The sequence below is a fragment of the Mytilus trossulus genome, chromosome 7, assembly GCF_036588685.1.
Source record: "Mytilus trossulus isolate FHL-02 chromosome 7, PNRI_Mtr1.1.1.hap1, whole genome shotgun sequence".
Taxonomy (NCBI): Eukaryota; Metazoa; Mollusca; class Bivalvia; order Mytilida; family Mytilidae; genus Mytilus; species Mytilus trossulus.
Genome location: NC_086379.1, coordinates 6,045,426 through 6,064,433, shown reverse-complemented (window position 1 = coordinate 6,064,433; position 19,008 = coordinate 6,045,426). Strand labels below are relative to the sequence as shown.

The 19,008-nt window shown below is 33.9% G+C and overlaps 1 protein-coding gene and 1 long non-coding RNA gene across 2 annotated transcripts in view; one reads left to right on the top strand and one right to left on the bottom strand.

Moving 5' to 3' along the window:
* Positions 1-204: 204 nt before the first annotated feature.
* LOC134724534 (ubiquitin carboxyl-terminal hydrolase 22-like) overlaps positions 205-19,008 on the bottom strand; it is a 25,739-nt gene continuing 6,935 nt past the window's right edge. Inside the window, exons 7-13 of the mRNA XM_063587619.1 lie at positions 14,777-14,876; positions 8,290-8,390; positions 7,596-7,653; positions 6,391-6,517; positions 5,041-5,204; positions 3,496-3,645; positions 205-1,539 (exon numbers count right to left, since the gene is read on the bottom strand). Coding sequence (XP_063443689.1) covers positions 1,497-1,539; positions 3,496-3,645; positions 5,041-5,204; positions 6,391-6,517; positions 7,596-7,653; positions 8,290-8,390; positions 14,777-14,876 — 743 coding nt within the window. The 3' untranslated portion in view covers positions 205-1,496. The remainder of the gene's footprint in view (positions 1,540-3,495; positions 3,646-5,040; positions 5,205-6,390; positions 6,518-7,595; positions 7,654-8,289; positions 8,391-14,776; positions 14,877-19,008) is intronic.
* The window catches only part of LOC134724536 (uncharacterized), a 5,123-nt gene continuing 1,939 nt past the window's right edge, over positions 15,825-19,008 (top strand). Inside the window, exons 1-2 of the long non-coding RNA XR_010108445.1 lie at positions 15,825-16,365; positions 17,917-18,062. This is a non-coding gene — a long non-coding RNA (uncharacterized LOC134724536). The remainder of the gene's footprint in view (positions 16,366-17,916; positions 18,063-19,008) is intronic.

Here is a 19,008-nt window from a genome sequence, read left to right as displayed (position 1 = left end):
TACTTATCTTTATAAAATACAAAACACAATAAATATTACATTAATACACCCAATGATTCACTGGAAAAATATTTTTTCAATCAATTTATACAGTGAAAACCTGCTTAAACCAAATGATATTTCAGAGAAGGGAAAGTGACTTAGTTTCTTCAAGTTTTCATGTAGATGGAAAAATCTAATTTATCTTTTTAATATTTTGATAACCATCAACTTTCAGAATGAAAACTGGCAATCTTGGCAAATAGTCAAACACACCTTGCCACGAGCAGGATTTGAACTTACAACTTCAGTAGTAACTTGTGACTAATCACTGTGGATGCACTTCTTGGACCATTCTGCCTTTTAAACCAGCTAAGGGGCACTTAATTTTCAACTTTTCAAAATTCCTTCACATATTTGGGAAGATTTATATTCTTGTTTTCTACTCACAAAATGTCAAGGAAATAAAGATTTCATGAAAATTAGTTGGTTTACATTATTTTAACAATTCTGTTTTTAAATTAGTTTTTTTCTGGACAGGTTTTACTGTATATTTTGAAGAATCGGATATTCAGTTTCTTAGAAGTAAAAAACATCAGCCATTCATAGTATGAGTAAATGAGAGAAGAAATGGATGCTCACTTGTGCCATTACATCGTTTTATTTTAGGTGTAAATTTTCTTGTTAAAATTTTTCTCCAAATTATTAGTAAAACTAATATTTTACACACTTTTTCCTAAGTATTCTGATTGGAATAGCACACTTAATTTTCACAAATCTTTTAATATCTTATAATGAGAATGACATCAGTTTGTTGTACGATTGATTGATAAGCCATTTAACTGCAGATATTAAACAATCTCTATAGAAACTACATTTACAAATAATATCATGCTAATTAAGTACCAGTTTTTCTTAGAATCAGTTATGACAAAAATTTAGGGAAGTGTTTTCAAAATGAAAATCAAATTACAACACTGCGTAAACACAGGACTTAGAATATAACATGCTATTGAAATATCCCCAAAACAGTTCAGATTATTTTAGAAAAAGAAAGCATTTTTTTCCAAAGTCATAAATCATGCATTTTTTTGGAAAGGAAGTGTTTCTGCCTCTAAAAGGAGATAGGAACACATTTTTTCAAATATAATTACCTTAAAATTTAGTGTGAGTTGTTTCAATGAAATGCATTTAACTATTTACCTTCCTTTTACATTTATTTAAACTTTGACTGAAATTGAAAAGAAAAGAATGCCTATTTTAACCCATTTTAACAGATGTTAATGGCAAATGAACTTCTATATTCTTTTAAAGAGCAGACATAGACCCATTTTATCAGACATCAAAACTAAGTTAATTTCTATGTTTTTTCAGAAAAGTCTGATTCTGAGAACTACTGGCACTTCTATATAAATCAAGTATAAATGACTATGAAAGACAAATTGTCCAGCACTATTACAACACTGCGGCAGTATAATGAGACAGTATTATGCACCAAGTACTAATCTTCTCTAACATCAATGGTACTCAAGTATCTGCTTGTGGTAAAATAATAAATACCTACAAAAATAAAACATGTACTCATAATAATTATTATAGCATATACTTAGCCTGCAATATAAATTGTTCATTATTAACTATCACAGTATATATTCAAACCTTTTCCCCTTTTTAGTAAATGCATGACTTAAAGTCATATAAAACCTCAAGTTAAACAAGAATGTGTCCTAGTACACGAATGCTCCACTCGCACTATCATTTTCCATGTTCAGTGAACCGTGAAATTGGGGTAAAATTTCTAATTTGACATTAAAATTAGAAAGATCATATCAAAGGGAACATGTGTACTAAGTTTGAAGTCGATTGGACTTCAATTTCATCAAAAACTACCTTGACCAAAAACTTTAACCTGGAGCGGGACAGACGGACGAACGGACGGACGAACGGACGCACAGACCAGAAAACATAATGCCCCTCTACTAATGTAGGTGAGGCATAAAAAAAATGATGCATATGTTTTTTATAACTTAATGGTTAGTTTTCATATAAAACTTATGTACATATACTTTTTTCTGAAGTAAAACCTTTAATGTGTCCACATTTAGAAGAGGTTTACTGTTTTTAAATGTTTGCTTCCAGGAAGCAATTGGCAAAACATATTTTCTGTATGCAAGTGAACTTAGCATGGCCCTTCTCGTTAAAATCTAGTGATTGCAATACCCATTGATGTGTCATAAAAAATAAACTATTATCTGATTGTACATATTATACACGTGCTCAATATCCATGCTTCTTGTTGATTGTTTACTATAGGGTGACAATCAGTAAACTACGTCTTCAAAACACAACAAATAATTAGTCACTGTATTTTCACAACATAACAGACAGAGAGGAAAAAATATTGACAATTATACTATAAGTTTGCGTGAAAAAAATTATATAATCATGCACAGAAGAAATTTATACATGCATTGGTTCAAGAATTAGATACACATTTGTTTTCATCTGTCACTCATTTCATATGACTTTAATGTTTTACACAGAAAAAAAGTCATTGTCATTAAAATGTTAAAGTTGCAAATAATGTTGTTTTTATTTAAGAAATAATTCATGGGGGCTTGAATATATCGTTATTTTACCACGGGTTGGCCCTTTATGACAAATATTTTACCCTGAGCGATAGCAATGGGTAAAATATCGGCATAAAGGGACAACCCGTGGTAAAATCTGGATATATTCAAGCCCCCATGAATTATTTCGATTCTAATAGGACAAAAACGGCAATTTTTATTGATCGAAGCGCTCTAGGTGGAGGCCATTATTTGCCATTCCCATAAATTAACGCACTTTTAGATTGGCGTGAAAGAACGGAAAATACAGAATAAGTGACATGCTCAAACTATTCACAAATCTTATTTAGATAGATTTGGATGTATTTTAATGATAACTTACTTATATGTCTTCTATTTATATGAAAAAAATGGGCTTATACCACATTTTAGCATCGTTTGTTTACGTTTCCTTGTTGTGATGATTTTCGGTATCAAAAGCATGTATTTTCCCGTAAAATGCTTAAATTATAACGTCATCATTCTATTACGTCGGGTACTTCATTCATAAAAAAACATATGACGTGGGAGTACGATCGGAACAGCCAATGCAATATATTCATATTTTACCACGGGTGTGTACTCAAAGCGTTTGAAGGACGTCATGTTAGAATTCCACATTTTTACTCTGTATACTGTTGATTCATCAATAATCATTGAATACCAATTTTTCGTGGATTTCATGGGTACAAGTGAACCAACAAATTAAATGTTCAGCAAATGACAAATTTCTGTAGGCCTGTATGCAGGTTTCGACAAAAACACAAAATTAAATATTCACGAACATGCAAGTTTTCCTTAATCCATGAATATTTGTATTCATGAAAATAAATGAAATCACATTGAGTCATTTTCATTTCTTGTGTGAGCTTCTGTTTCAATTTTAAGTAATATAATTAGTACGTACCCTTCACTATTAAGCACCTCCTGTGGAGAAGCACGACTGATCAAATGGTCATCACATTTAAACCACTGGTCCTTGTGTTGACGTATATAGCATGTGTAGTGACCACATTCTATAGTACCCATATGATTTACCACAGCAAATAAGGAATACCTACAAAACATTCAAGAAAATTTTTCAACTTAAAAGCAATTCATCAATAGGTATGGACACATAAAAATCCCAACCTTCCTTTTGTAGTCATAAACCTTGTGTCAAAATTTCATACTTTTCTATTGCCTTAAACTAAAGTTATAGTGCGAAAACCAAGACAATGCGAAATTGGGCCCTTTTTGGCCCCCCATTCCTAAACTGTTGCGACCAAAACTTCCAAAATCAAACCCAACCTTCCTTTTGTGGTCGTAAACATTTGTGTTCAAATTTCATAGATTTCTATTGACTTAAACTAAAGTTAGAGTGCGATAACTAAAAGTATTCGGACGCCACAGACGATGACGCAGACGTGATAACAATATACGACCAAAAAAATTTCAAACTTTGCGGTCGTATAAAAATGTATCGGGTACCTACTGGTTAAAAAGTATACTTTTATGTATTCCTGGCTTTAGAAACTTATTTGTTTATTTTTAACTATCATGAGTAGAAAAATATAACATAAGTTGTGATACATTGGCAGGATAATTATCTGTTCAACCTATATATATTTTTCTGATTTGTAAACTGGCATTCTTGTCAGAAGATCTTAAAATATTTGTTTTCTGCTGAGGATCTACATGTAAATTTTTCTGTATGGATTCCAATTCGTTGTGATACAATGTCATCGACAAAATCTGGCCAACCCCCATTCAGCTGAGTGAATTTATCAGATATATCTACATGTGGAATTATTTTTTTTTATTCCACTGGAAAACCATAATATTTCATTGCAACCAATGTAATAAAGATCATTTTCACACATTTAATTATAGATAACTGTTGGTCAACTCAACAAGATAGATTTTCGCTTGAACCAGTACAGGGAAAGTGAGAAAAGCAAATGAGTTGAGATGACCAATCTGTTTATCGCTATTTTATCTATGACAAAGTTGTTAATTTCATTGACAACAGCATTTATTTAAACCCTTTGTTTCTAGGGATAATTTTTCAAATCACTCTGCTGTGCTGAGAAAGGAAATTATCAGACAGTAAGATCAAAGGGGCATTGTAAAACAGCAATAATATAGGGTTATTGCATGAATATTGGGGAATATTGTCCAGAGTAGAATTTTATATTGCACAAGCTTGCGAGTGCAATATATGTTCTACGAGGGATAATATTCCACAATATTCATGCAAAAACCCTTTTATTGTATAGCAATATAATATTTGAGAGAAAAAATGGGTAGAAGATATTGTAGTTGATGACGTCAAGAACTAAGATTTAAACATTGGTGACGTCATGAATTTTGAAGATTTATTGCACTAGTGCAATATTAGAATTTATTGCACGCTAACGTTTGGTTACGTTCTGTGGGAATTATTATATTGCTATACAATTATACTACTTACTTGTTATCACATGAAAGACTTTTGGCAGATTCTTGGACGATTTGATTGATGTAACCATTTTTATTGTCACGAGATGAAGACATAAATGGAGTCATGTCAAGTTCGTCTGGGAATGATACAAACGTTGATATCTTTTTATGATACCCTGTTGAGTGCTCAAACCTCTGAAAATAAAAGAAAAGAAAAATTTAATAGAAAAATCCTCATGTATTATAACCAATGTTTTCTTTAGTCTTTTTTTCTTTTTCTTTAGACTTTATTATCACCAGACTGTTTCAAATAAAAAGATCACTATGATAAATCCTAGCCATTATAATGTGATATTAATATTTTTCAAAACAACCATCTTGCACATCAATTACAAGAGACAAATCATCACACAAGAAGTTGCACTAATCATACCACCCCACCCCCTTTCCCATCAACTCATTCTTCAAAGTATGGTATAACAGGAGGCAGGTTTTTGACAGATTGAATAAACCCTCACACCTTTCAACTCATCACTGCAAAGCTGCTGAGGTTCCGGAAGAGTGTGAAGAAATTGTATTCTGCACAAATAAGTAAAAGTAATATAGCCCTCACTTAGAGTAAGGATATGCAGTTAAAATCCTAATTTTACAATATTTTCAATATGTAAAAAGCCTCACTTTTAAAAATGCATTTAATTGATTACCTAATCTTTCATAAAGAGAGATTAAAAAAAGTCAAATAATCATTTTCACGACATTCAAGTTATTTTTACCTTTAGATGAAAACATGCCACAACAGGTTGTGTTTTACCTTTAGATGAAAACATGCTACAACAGGTTGTGTTTTACCTTTAGATGAAAACATGCCACAACAGGTTGTGTTTTACCTTTAGATGAAAACATGCCACAACAGATTGTGTTTTACCTTTAGATGAAAAAATGCCACAACAGATTGTGTTTTACCTTTAGGTGAAAACATGCCACAACAGGTTGTTTTTTTACCTTTAGATGAAAACATGCCACAACAGGTTGTTTTTTACCTTGAGATGAAAACATGCCATAACAGTTTGTTTTTACCTTTAGAGGAAAACATACCACAACAGGTTGTTTTTGACCTTTAGATGAAAACATGCCATAACAGGTTGTTTTTGACCTTTAGATGAAAACATGCCATAACAGCTTGTTTTTATCTTTAGAGGAAAACATACAACAACAGGTTGTTTTTGACCTTTAGATGAAAACATGCCACAACAGGTTGATTTTGACCTTTAGATGAAAACATGCCATAACAGATTGTTTTTACCTTTAGATGAAAACATGCCACAACAGGGTGTTTTTTTTACCTTTAGATGAAAATATGCCACAAAAGGTTGTTTTTTACCTTTAGATGAAAACATGCCACTACAGGTTGTTTTTTCATTGTCAGTTGCTTTGTTGATTCCTGATAACTTTGACATGTGCTACACTTTATTTTGGCTGAACTCCCTAAATGTTCAGGTTTGGTAAATCTACAACAATACATTTATACAATTAGTTTATTACAAAAATTATATCATATTGATCAGTTTGAAAGAATAAATATATTGCATTACTTTACATAGGAAAATGCATAAAAATCTAATATGAAATGTAGAAGTTTGAGTGCATACTAGACAGATTTATACAGTGACAGATGGCAAATAGTTTAATGTACCAAGCTCCATGTAGTGGTCAAGGTTTATTAGGTTTATTAGGTTTAATTTTATCTAATTTAGCTTTTGAATTTCTTGCAATTAAAGCAGAGTTTCATAAGACTGCTATAAACAATCTCACTATATGTTCAAGCATATCCAAGTAATAGACCACTTTCGAGTTCATCCATCACCAAAAAAAAATCGTCAATTATACGCGCCTTGATGATGTCATTTACCAGATAGAGGGGGTCGCCTGTATTCCTGCACTATTTAAGTTCATCAAGCGTCTTAGTGATTGTCATTGTGCAAAATAAACTAGAAATTATGGTTGTTCTGTAGGTACTTAATGACAATTCCCTAATGACAGCAATGCTGATTGTCAATTTTGAAATTTTGAAGACGCCCCTAAACACACAAATGACGTTCACTAAAACCAGAGTTTTTGACGGAAATGCATTGAACTTGAAAGTTGTCTATTGTGCTAAAACTAAAAGGAAGCAAACTTCTCAGGTAGTCAACGTTTGATGGATTACGGTTTCTGTTTAATATTCCTGCTTTTGCCAAATTCTTTAAAAAGTGTGGGTTTTTTTGGTGCCCTTTCACACAATAAAATTGATAATGGAAATGAGGAATGTGTCAAAGAGACAACAATCCAAACAAAGAGCAGAGCACAGTGCAGGGTCACCAATGGGTCATAGGTAATGCTCAGTCCCACTTAAAGATACTGTCATATCAGCTTTTGATAGGCTTTACTTTTGGCAGTTATTTTCTGTTTCAGCTTCAGCTAGCCCTAAACAAAAATGTGTACGGTGACCTATAGTTGTTAATGTTTGTGTCATTTTGGTCTTTTGTGGATAGTTGTCTCATTGGCAATCATACATCTTCTTTTTTATATAGTTCAGGAAAAACCTACCTTTTTAAGCAGTCAAGTAGTGAGGTAGGTTCATATGTTCCTGGACTATTAGAATAACCTGTTAAAACAATTAACATCCCATTATCATCTAAATGCATCATCATAAATTATCATAATCAATTGCCATTATACCAGTTTGACATTTATAGAACAGATCCATCTATCATAGTTTTCTCCAAAACACAATTTGAATTCTATATCTCTTCGATTTAAAATTAAGGAAGAAAATATCAACGCAAGTTAATTTGAATGATGCTATATTACTGTCAAGCGTAGATAACGTTTTTTTTTAATATATGTACGAACAATACATTATCAATGCCCTTCACAGATTTCTCTACAATCTGATATGTATCATTTGACCTTTACCAAAAAGGTTAGTGGTTATTTTTGGTACAGGTTAGTCATCTTTTTTTTTTGGTAAATAGTAATTGCTTATGTAAATTAGGCCATTAGTTTTTGTGTTTGAATTGTTTCACATTTTTGCTGTGAGTTACATTTATAGCCAACTTTACTGTATGGGTTTTTCTCATTGTTGCAGGCAATACAGTGACGTATAATTGCTTTAATATATCAACACCATTTCAATTATGAACTGATGGATGGTTGTCTCATTGGTAATTATACCACATATCTTTAAGATTTCTGGTAAGATTTTATAAATGTTCCACCTGTTACACTGAAAATAAATTACCTGAGCTAGGAGAGGAGTTAGTTGTGCCATTGGATTGTGGAGGTCCTGGGCCTAGATCTAGAGATATATCCCATATAGGATCTATAGTTGTTGATACATTCCTGAAACAGGCAAATAGATAAGTCAACACGGAAGATAATAATTTTACATTGATTATATTTTATTGTAAGTTATGGATGACATTTTAAAGAAAGATTTCTATTTTTAAACTGGAACACAGGACTGGTCCTATGTTGTTGGTGTGTCAATATTTCCCAGTGTTAGTAATTTACTGAATAAGTATAGAGTTAAGGATAATCCTGTTATATACTCCTCTTATCAACATTATCATAATTAAAATAAAATATTTGTGAGAAGTAACATGTAACCTTTCATAATTAGAGTATCACACCAATAAGTTTTAGCCTCATTTGATCTTGTTCATATTATTAATAAAATATTATTTTTTTAATCAGTGGGTTACTGTCTTATTGGCATATATATATCCGGTTTATATGATCCGTTCATCCTATATTGTCTCTTAAAATTCAAGAGTCAATCTTAAATTGAGAGTAAATTATATGGCCTTCCCAATACCGTTTCGATCCCTAACATCACTGAAGAGACATTATATTGTCGAAATCTAGATCTGGTGTACTAAAGAAATATTGACACCGAATGTTTGTGGCACAACATCGTAGCCACAAGTTAACAAAAAGAAATTTCTGTGCCGTTTTAAATTTATATTCAGATCCATTTTGTTACATCTTGTGATCAATTTTATTTGGCAATCGTCAATGGCAGTCAGCAGGGTTAAAGAACATCAGTTGTTCGACCTGTTAGTCAAATGCGTTTTGTTTAAATATACTTTTTCACTTTTTTGGTCTTTTGGAAAATGTTGTTTGTGCTGTTTTTAGACCCTTCTACAACGAAATATGTTTGACATGCACACGTATAAAAATTGCGGTTTTTATCCAACGCAATCATAGGTTTGAACGTAGTTTTCAATTTAGACTCGTGTATATATATATATATATATATATATACAACTCGTCTAAACATCAACCCAACAATGTTAGATCTGTAAATTTGCTTTCGCAAATTTTTGGTTCTTCCCTCGCCGGGACTCGAACCCATGCTACTGTGATATCGTGACACCAAATCGCCTGCACTGCAGCCGTCCCGCTAGACCACACGACCACCTGGGCTCTCAAAAAAAGAGCTTTCGGTGGCCATATGTTACCTTTCCACGTCAGTTTTAATCTAGCGGCGTACTACAGTACATGATATATAAGGCATGAAGATGTTATTGTTACAGATCAGCTAAATTATCTATAGTAAAGGATCCTACAAATTAATGTAAGATACAGTCACAGAAAATAAATATATTCATAAGTATGTATATATATATATATATAAGTACTTCTGAGTCAGTGACAACCCTACAACAGATGTATCCATCCGATCGCCATCAATGATGGTGATACATGGCTGTGTACATAATGTATATACAACTCGTCTAAACATCAACCCAACAATGTTAGATCTGTAAATTTGCTTTCGCAAATTTTTGGTTCTTCCCTCGCCGGGATTCGAACCCATGCTACTGTGATATCGTGACACCAAATCGCCTGCACTGCAGCCGTCCCGCTAGACCACACGACCACCTGGGCTCTCTAAAAAAAGAGCTTTCGGTGGCCATATGTTACCTTTCCACGTCAGTTTTAATCTAGCGGCGTACTACAGTACATGATATATAAGGCATGAAGATGTTTTTGTTACAGATCAGCTAAATTATCTATAGTAAAGGATCCTACAAATTATTGTAAGATACAGTCACAGAAAATAATTATATTCATAAGTACGTCTGAGTCAGTGACAACCCTACAACAGATGTATCCATCGGATCGCCATCAATGATGGTGATACATGGCTGTGTACATAATGTATATACAACTCGTCTAAACATCAACCCAACAATGTTAGATCTGTAAATTTGCTTTCGCAAATTTTTGGTTCTTCCCTCGCCGGGATTCGAACCCATGCTACTGTGATATCGTGACACCAAATCGCCTGCACTGCAGCCGTCCCGCTAGACCACACGACCACCTGGGCTCTCTAAAAAAAGAGCTTTCGGTGGCCATATGTTACCTTTCCACGTCAGTTTTAATCTAGCGGCGTACTACAGTACATGATATATAAGGCATGAAGATGTTTTTGTTACAGATCAGCTAAATTATCTATAGTAAAGGATCCTACAAATTATTGTAAGATACAGTCACAGAAAATAATTATATTCATAAGTACGTCTGAGTCAGTGACAACCCTACAACAGATGTATCCATCGGATCGCCATCAATGATGGTGATACATGGCTGTGTACATAATGTATATACAACTCGTCTAAACATCAACCCAACAATGTTAGATCTGTAAATTTGCTTTCGCAAATTTTTGGTTCTTCCCTCGCCGGGATTCGAACCCATGCTACTGTGATATCGTGACACCAAATCGCCTGCACTGCAGCCGTCCCGCTAGACCACACGACCACCTGGGCTCTCTAAAAAAAGAGCTTTCGGTGGCCATATGTTACCTTTCCACGTCAGTTTTAATCTAGCGGCGTACTACAGTACATGATATATAAGGCATGAAGATGTTATTGTTACAGATCAGCTAAATTATCTATAGTAAAGGATCCTACAAATTAATGTAAGATACAGTCACAGAAAATAAATATATTCATAAGTATGTATATATATATATATATAAGTACTTCTGAGTCAGTGACAACCCTACAACAGATGTATCCATCCGATCGCCATCAATGATGGTGATACATGGCTGTGTACATAATGTATATACAACTCGTCTAAACATCAACCCAACAATGTTAGATCTGTAAATTTGCTTTCGCAAATTTTTGGTTCTTCCCTCGCCGGGATTCGAACCCATGCTACTGTGATATCGTGACACCAAATCGCCTGCACTGCAGCCGTCCCGCTAGACCACACGACCACCTGGGCTCTCTAAAAAAAGAGCTTTCGGTGGCCATATGTTACCTTTCCACGTCAGTTTTAATCTAGCGGCGTACTACAGTACATGATATATAAGGCATGAAGATGTTTTTGTTACAGATCAGCTAAATTATCTATAGTAAAGGATCCTACAAATTATTGTAAGATACAGTCACAGAAAATAATTATATTCATAAGTACGTCTGAGTCAGTGACAACCCTACAACAGATGTATCCATCGGATCGCCATCAATGATGGTGATACATGGCTGTGTACATAATGTATATACAACTCGTCTAAACATCAACCCAACAATGTTAGATCTGTAAATTTGCTTTCGCAAATTTTTGGTTCTTCCCTCGCCGGGATTCGAACCCATGCTACTGTGATATCGTGACACCAAATCGCCTGCACTGCAGCCGTCCCGCTAGACCACACGACCACCTGGGCTCTCTAAAAAAAGAGCTTTCGGTGGCCATATGTTACCTTTCCACGTCAGTTTTAATCTAGCGGCGTACTACAGTACATGATATATAAGGCATGAAGATGTTTTTGTTACAGATCAGCTAAATTATCTATAGTAAAGGATCCTACAAATTATTGTAAGATACAGTCACAGAAAATAATTATATTCATAAGTACGTCTGAGTCAGTGACAACCCTACAACAGATGTATCCATCGGATCGCCATCAATGATGGTGATACATGGCTGTGTACATAATGTATATACAACTCGTCTAAACATCAACCCAACAATGTTAGATCTGTAAATTTGCTTTCGCAAATTTTTGGTTCTTCCCTCGCCGGGATTCGAACCCATGCTACTGTGATATCGTGACACCAAATCGCCTGCACTGCAGCCGTCCCGCTAGACCACACGACCACCTGGGCTCTCTAAAAAAAGAGCTTTCGGTGGCCATATGTTACCTTTCCACGTCAGTTTTAATCTAGCGGCGTACTACAGTACATGATATATAAGGCATGAAGATGTTTTTGTTACAAATCAGCTAAATTATCTATAGTAAAGGATCCTACAAATTATTGTAAGATACAGTCACAGAAAATAATTATATTCATAAGTACGTCTGAGTCAGTGACAACCCTACAACAGATGTATCCATCGGATCGCCATCAATGATGGTGATACATGGCTGTGTACATAATGTATATACAACTCGTCTAAACATCAACCCAACAATGTTAGATCTGTAAATTTGCTTTCGCAAATTTTTGGTTCTTCCCTCGCCGGGATTCGAACCCATGCTACTGTGATATCGTGACACCAAATCGCCTGCACTGCAGCCGTCCCGCTAGACCACACGACCACCTGGGCTCTCTAAAAAAAGAGCTTTCGGTGGCCATATGTTACCTTTCCACGTCAGTTTTAATCTAGCGGCGTACTACAGTACATGATATATAAGGCATGAAGATGTTTTTGTTACAGATCAGCTAAATTATCTATAGTAAAGGATCCTACAAATTATTGTAAGATACAGTCACAGAAAATAATTATATTCATAAGTACGTCTGAGTCAGTGACAACCCTACAACAGATGTATCCATCGGATCGCCATCAATGATGGTGATACATGGCTGTGTACATAATGTATATACAACTCGTCTAAACATCTGAAAGCTCTTTTTTTAGAGAGCCCAGGTGGTCGTGTGGTCTAGCGGGACGGCTGCAGTGCAGGCGATTTGGTGTCACGATATCACAGTAGCATGGGTTCGAATCCCGGCGAGGGAAGAACCAAAAATTTGCGAAAGCAAATTTACAGATCTAACATTGTTGGGTTGATGTTTAGACGAGTTGTATATATATATATATATACCCAACTCTTCATTTTATTTAAACAATTTCATAACTGTAAATTTTATTGTTTAAGGAAACTAGAAAGCCTGAATATATCCTGCATATGTAATGCTTTCGATTTTTTTAATAGCTGACTATGCGGTATGGGCTTTGCTCATTATTGAAGACTGTACGGTCACCTATAGTTGTTAATGTCTGTGTCATTTTTGTCTCTTGTGGAGAGTTGTCTCATTGGCAATCATACTGCATCTTCTTTTTTTATATTTCCAATATCCAGTGTTCTCCCCAGGCCCTTAAAGGACCACGGGCCCGCGATGTATAATTATCTACCGCGGTGGTATCGTTCTTGCCGCGATGTATAATTTTTCTCCGTGGTGCTAAATTTTTCGGTAAAAAAATCGTATTAAAATCGGTAAAGTTTCAGATGACTTCAACTTTCAGTCAGGGTTAAAATTTTACATCAAAATTGACCAGTTTTAACCAGTTTAATCCAGTATTGACAAGTAGATTGTTTAGACCACGTGATCGATTTACCTGTTGAGGTTAACCTTTAATCGATGTACATGATTTTTTTTGTGTTTTAATTAATTAAGAGATCATAATTTTAACAACAGACTTGTAATAGGGGACAAGCAGACATTTGTTAATGAACTCTATTACGCCAGTCTTTAGTCAAAATAATTTGCCTGTTAGAAATTATTGTGGATTTACTTCCCCTGATTTTGCTAATTACAAATAAATGCTCCTCACATACAATTCCTCATTGAAAATAAAAATAAAGAACAAATTGAATGCAAAATTATATTAGAATGTAACATTAAGGATACAAACTTTCTTAGAACATACCCACAAAAATGTTTTGCAAATTATTTTAGAGAATCATACCTATAATGATACAAAGACATTTTATATTAAATAGGAAGTATTTGACAAATATTAAGTACGGAACGTGCGAGGGCTGAAATGCCAATCAAAAAACAGTTCCATATATATTTAATAAGGATGTAAACTGATAAGACTTAATTTAATAGGAATGTAAATTTAAAAATGAAATTTTTATTAGAAGTTAATTAGTACAACTATAAAATATTTTTAAATTAATAACTAATATGCATAAGAAAATAAATAAATTTGTTGTTGTTGAATGGAAAATAGTTTTTAATTTACTGAAGGTTCTGTATCAAAAATTAATCTTGTTCAAAGTTGTTGTGGCTAAATCTAACAAGGGGAATGTGTAGGGTAACAACAAGTATTGGGACAATATGGCTTGGTCATAATATAAGAAGTGACTTTAGTTTAAAGACTGATTGTGCTTTCTTTTATTTTTCAAAGATATTAGAGTATAAACTGTTTTATTGATTAACTTTTTTCTACCAATAATGTTCTGACCCAAAGTCCATACAACACAGCTGTACCACAGTAAACAAAACAAAGGCAAAAAGGTAATGACAAAAACTAACAAGAAAAAAATAAGCGACGCAACGCGACACAAAATATTGTAAAATACATTTCGTCACGCGTTACCCTGGTGCTATCCAAAAATCCTGGGGAGAACACTGCAATATCAATTCAATATAATCTTATAAAGCCATAAATATACCAAATATAATAAATCCATTTCATGCAGAATTTATAGATGGAATAATAAAATAGTCCCAAGTTATGCATCATTTACTTACTTGCACTGCTGACATGTAACATCTGATTGAAGTCCACCAGTGAAGATCTGATCAATTATACAGTTACAGTGTACAATTGGGTTGTTGGTCCCATTAGTACCTACAATACATCAAGTTTTCATAATTATTTAAATACAGGACTGAAATGAAAGTCAAAGTTCAAAACTAGTGATCAATACTTGTCAACTGTTGCCAATTTACTGAGCATCTGAAATAACTGTGGTTTATTATATCAGTTATTACATTGTCAATTAAGGTGGTACCCCAAACCTTACCTTAAATTAATTTGGCTCGTTTAATTTCTTAAATTTTTGACAAAGTATTTACTTTGACTCTTGGACAAAAATATAAAAATTTCAAAAAACTTGAACCAAACGTTTAATCAGAAAAATTACACTGGTTATATAGCAGTTTGACAAACACTTATTTTGATCATTGAGAAGCTTAATATTCACTTAACAATACAACGTCATTTAATGATTAAAACGTTCTGCTGATTTTACAGAGTTATCTCCCTGTAGTGTTAGGAAACACCTTAATCTCTTCTTTCATTAATTGTAATCAATACATTTTTGTACAATATATTTCATGAGCCCAACTTTTCTGGCTTATGCAGAGGTAATAACCAATATTTACTAATAGAGGGGGTATATCACCTTTATTGGGACTCCGGGATTGGGTGTTTTTAAGCTTGGGATTTCGGGATTGACCCTTTCGGGATCCGGGAATTCTTTATTCTAATTTCATTTCGGGACCTTGGGATTATGTTGTTTTTAAGTTCGGGATTTCCTGTTTTTAAGGCCGGGATTTCGGGATCAGGACCCCTCTTTATAGTTTTCACTGTGCAGCAGTGCTCTAAAAAGTATATAAAGTCCAAATTAACATATAAAAAAAGTTAAACACACACATTTTTAAATCATTTCGTTTATTTGGGTGGTTAAATTCAAAGAACTTAATACAAATGAATCTTTGCTGAACAGTGTGTTTTATTTATAGCACAGGCATTCATGTTGGTTGTGAGGTGACAGTGTCCAAAGAACACTCTATATGGGACAAGACCCCTAAAGGACCTTGAGATGAGGAACACAGATTTTTGACTCTCATTAAAAAATTAGTCCGCCATGCATATGTGGGAGCTGTGATTTTAAAAATTGACATAAATGAACTAGGACTGGTGTTTTATAGAGCTGATGTGATGTGAAAAAAAGTATACAAAAATAAACCTGATCAAAAAATTACAAAGGATATATTTTTTAATGATTTTTATGGTCAGAATTTTGGGATTATTTCCTGTGGAGAGTGACATTTTTCACTATCTTTCGGGGTTGGGCACTTGACGGGAAAACGAATCACACTTGCCACCCCGAAAATCGCACCACATATGTCCAAGTGTCTCAGCTTCAAAACGAGCTATCATACATATCCAAGTTTACGATATGGCCTGAGCAACAGAAGAAAACGTTAACATTATGGCCTATGGAATATCTAATGCGCATATTGACCCATCTTGTGACCTTTAATTTCAAAGGTGATGGAGTGTTTCATGGCTCAGTGACTACAATATTAGGATGAAAGCTGCTGAAATCAAGGTCAGTTACACTCTTTTAGTGCTAATTAATCAAAACAATACAAAATGGCTTCTCAAACTTTTGATTTTTATCAAAAATATACCAATATTCTGTTGTTAAATTGCATTGATGCAGAAAATGGGTCCTGTAAAATCTGGACAGGGGCCATTCAGAGGAAAAGAAATTATATGTTAGGGATGCTAAATGTGGCTTATCCAAATGGAAAAAGGACAAAAATGAATGTTGCACGCTTGTCAAAAATGTTACAGCTAAAAACAATTGATATTGATAGAAATTTAGATGCCTCCCATCTCTGTCATAATGCCTTGTGTGTTAATGCTGACCATATAATTTTTGAGCCCCATGATTTAAATAACCACCGTAAGGTCTGTGTAGCTTCACAAAAATGCACCACTCATGAACTGCATGGCACAACATATCCTAACTGCATGCTGCATCTTAAACTGTGGTTTGTTATATTTTTAATTCTAAAATTTAAGTCTCCCCGAGGTGACAACTGCACATTTCATTATGCACGAATCATTTCCTCAAATACAAGTTTCTTACACTGCTAAAAAAAATGAAAATGGGATAAAAGCCCTCCCTCTTACCCTCCAAGACACTGAAACAAACATGTATGTTTATTAACCTGAGGTAAAACATTTACGGCTGGTTTCATGCATGAGTGTTTACATTTTACTTTACATAGAAGGGGGAGTAACTCTTGTTGTTTACAAATGTATTTTTAACTGTGTCAGGAAATTTGGAGAATCAAACCACATGAACCAACTGAAGTAAGCACGAGTTAAAAGAAATCCTCAATATAAAAACCAAACAAATCAAACAAAAACTACAAAATTATAAAATTAGGATATCAAAAAGAAAAGAAAAAGCCTACAGAACTAAAATAGTTGCAAAACAGAATGGAAGTAAATATGGACATGATTTTATTTTATTTTATTTTATTTTATTTCCTTGTATGTTCAGTTTCAACTAATGTGTGCAGTATAGGAAACACAAATTTTTATGCAATATATACATGTGTCTAAATTTGCATGTATGATGCTGTGTGTGGTATGTTTCAATGCCTTGGACCTTTATCCCATTTTCAAAACAGTTAAAATGAAACAAACTCTTTATTATAGAAATAGAAATAACTCAACTCAAAACAACATGCACATGCATATTACTGAAAAAGATTTTGATTTATCATCACAATAATTTATATAACATTTATTAGTCCCTGTAATCATAAAAAATAAATAAATAGCTAAATAAATTAATACATTTGTACATGTACTATTTCCTGAAATAGCTGAAAGAGAAATGGGAATTGTGACCTTGTTAATCTGGCCAAAAACTACAACCAGGCTGCGGAACAAACTCTTTGCAGTTAGTTAACTGACTAAGCTTTGGTTCCAACTGATGTTTTTTGTACCCGTCATTTCGGTTACTTTTGTGAAGCAGAAAATTAATCGCCTGCCTTTTACGAGCCTGTAACCTTCGATATTTTACTTTTGAACTTTTTTGATATGCACTATCATACATTTCAAGTTTACGTATTTTTTTCAGAGCTACTGCAGCACGAGACTTTTTACCCATTGTGCAGCCAACAGCTTTTAGAGTTTTAACCAAGGCAACATCTCTATTATTATTTACTTTCAAGACTGCTGCAGAAGCACGACCTATGGCATTGCGGGAGAAATTCTTATTTTTTGGTAGGTATGTGGAAATAGTCCTATTTACAGACTCACACTTGTTAGTGTTACTGAAAAATTTCATTTGATCTAACGCACTCTGCGAGAGTTTCATCTCTAGCAATGATTCTATTAATAATTTGTCTCTGTCAGTTGGTATCAGAGACCCATTTTGTAAGCCATGGCTATTTAGGTTTATTGATTTATACCACCAGCTTGTTTTTTTACCACCATTACAAAGTGTTATGCTCCATCTACACGTATCACCGCAATTACCACTGTAGCAATTTACCACAGACCGAACAATACCAGGCAAGCATTTTGAAATTTGTTGTCGGTCACCATTGTACTTCATAAATAATGATTTCATTATACCATGTGACCTTAGTTTTATATCATTTGCAAAAGCTGTTTTTATATCATTTTTCTGAGCTTTTGTTACACCAGGGAACATACCGACACTAAAATTTGCTCGAATTCCTTCACGGAACTGACTTTGACCCCTATGAATTGTATCGGCAAGTCTGTTAACCGACCATAAGGGACCAAATACCTCTTGCATTGCCTCTTGTAAACCTTTTACACTTTTTGCATCACCATCAGTAGTGCAATAATCTACAAGTAACTCATTTGTGGCAATATTTTTACCTATTTCATACCCTAGATCCTTTTCACTCAAAGGATCATACCTATTGGTATTTGCTGTGCAATGCTCATGGTTAGGACATTCAACATCATAACCTTTACCCCGTAACCATGCACCGACCCAGCATAGTTTGTTTATTAAGTGAAATCCTATAACATCATGACTGTCAGTTTCATTCTCACAGGCAATGCCAATTGCTTGTGAGGCATTTTGACCCATTTTATGTCTACTTTTAATATAAACACTCTGGTAAGTACCATCCATTTGTAATTTTATTGGACTATTTTTATTTAACCCTAAGGTTTCATTTCTCCTTTTAAA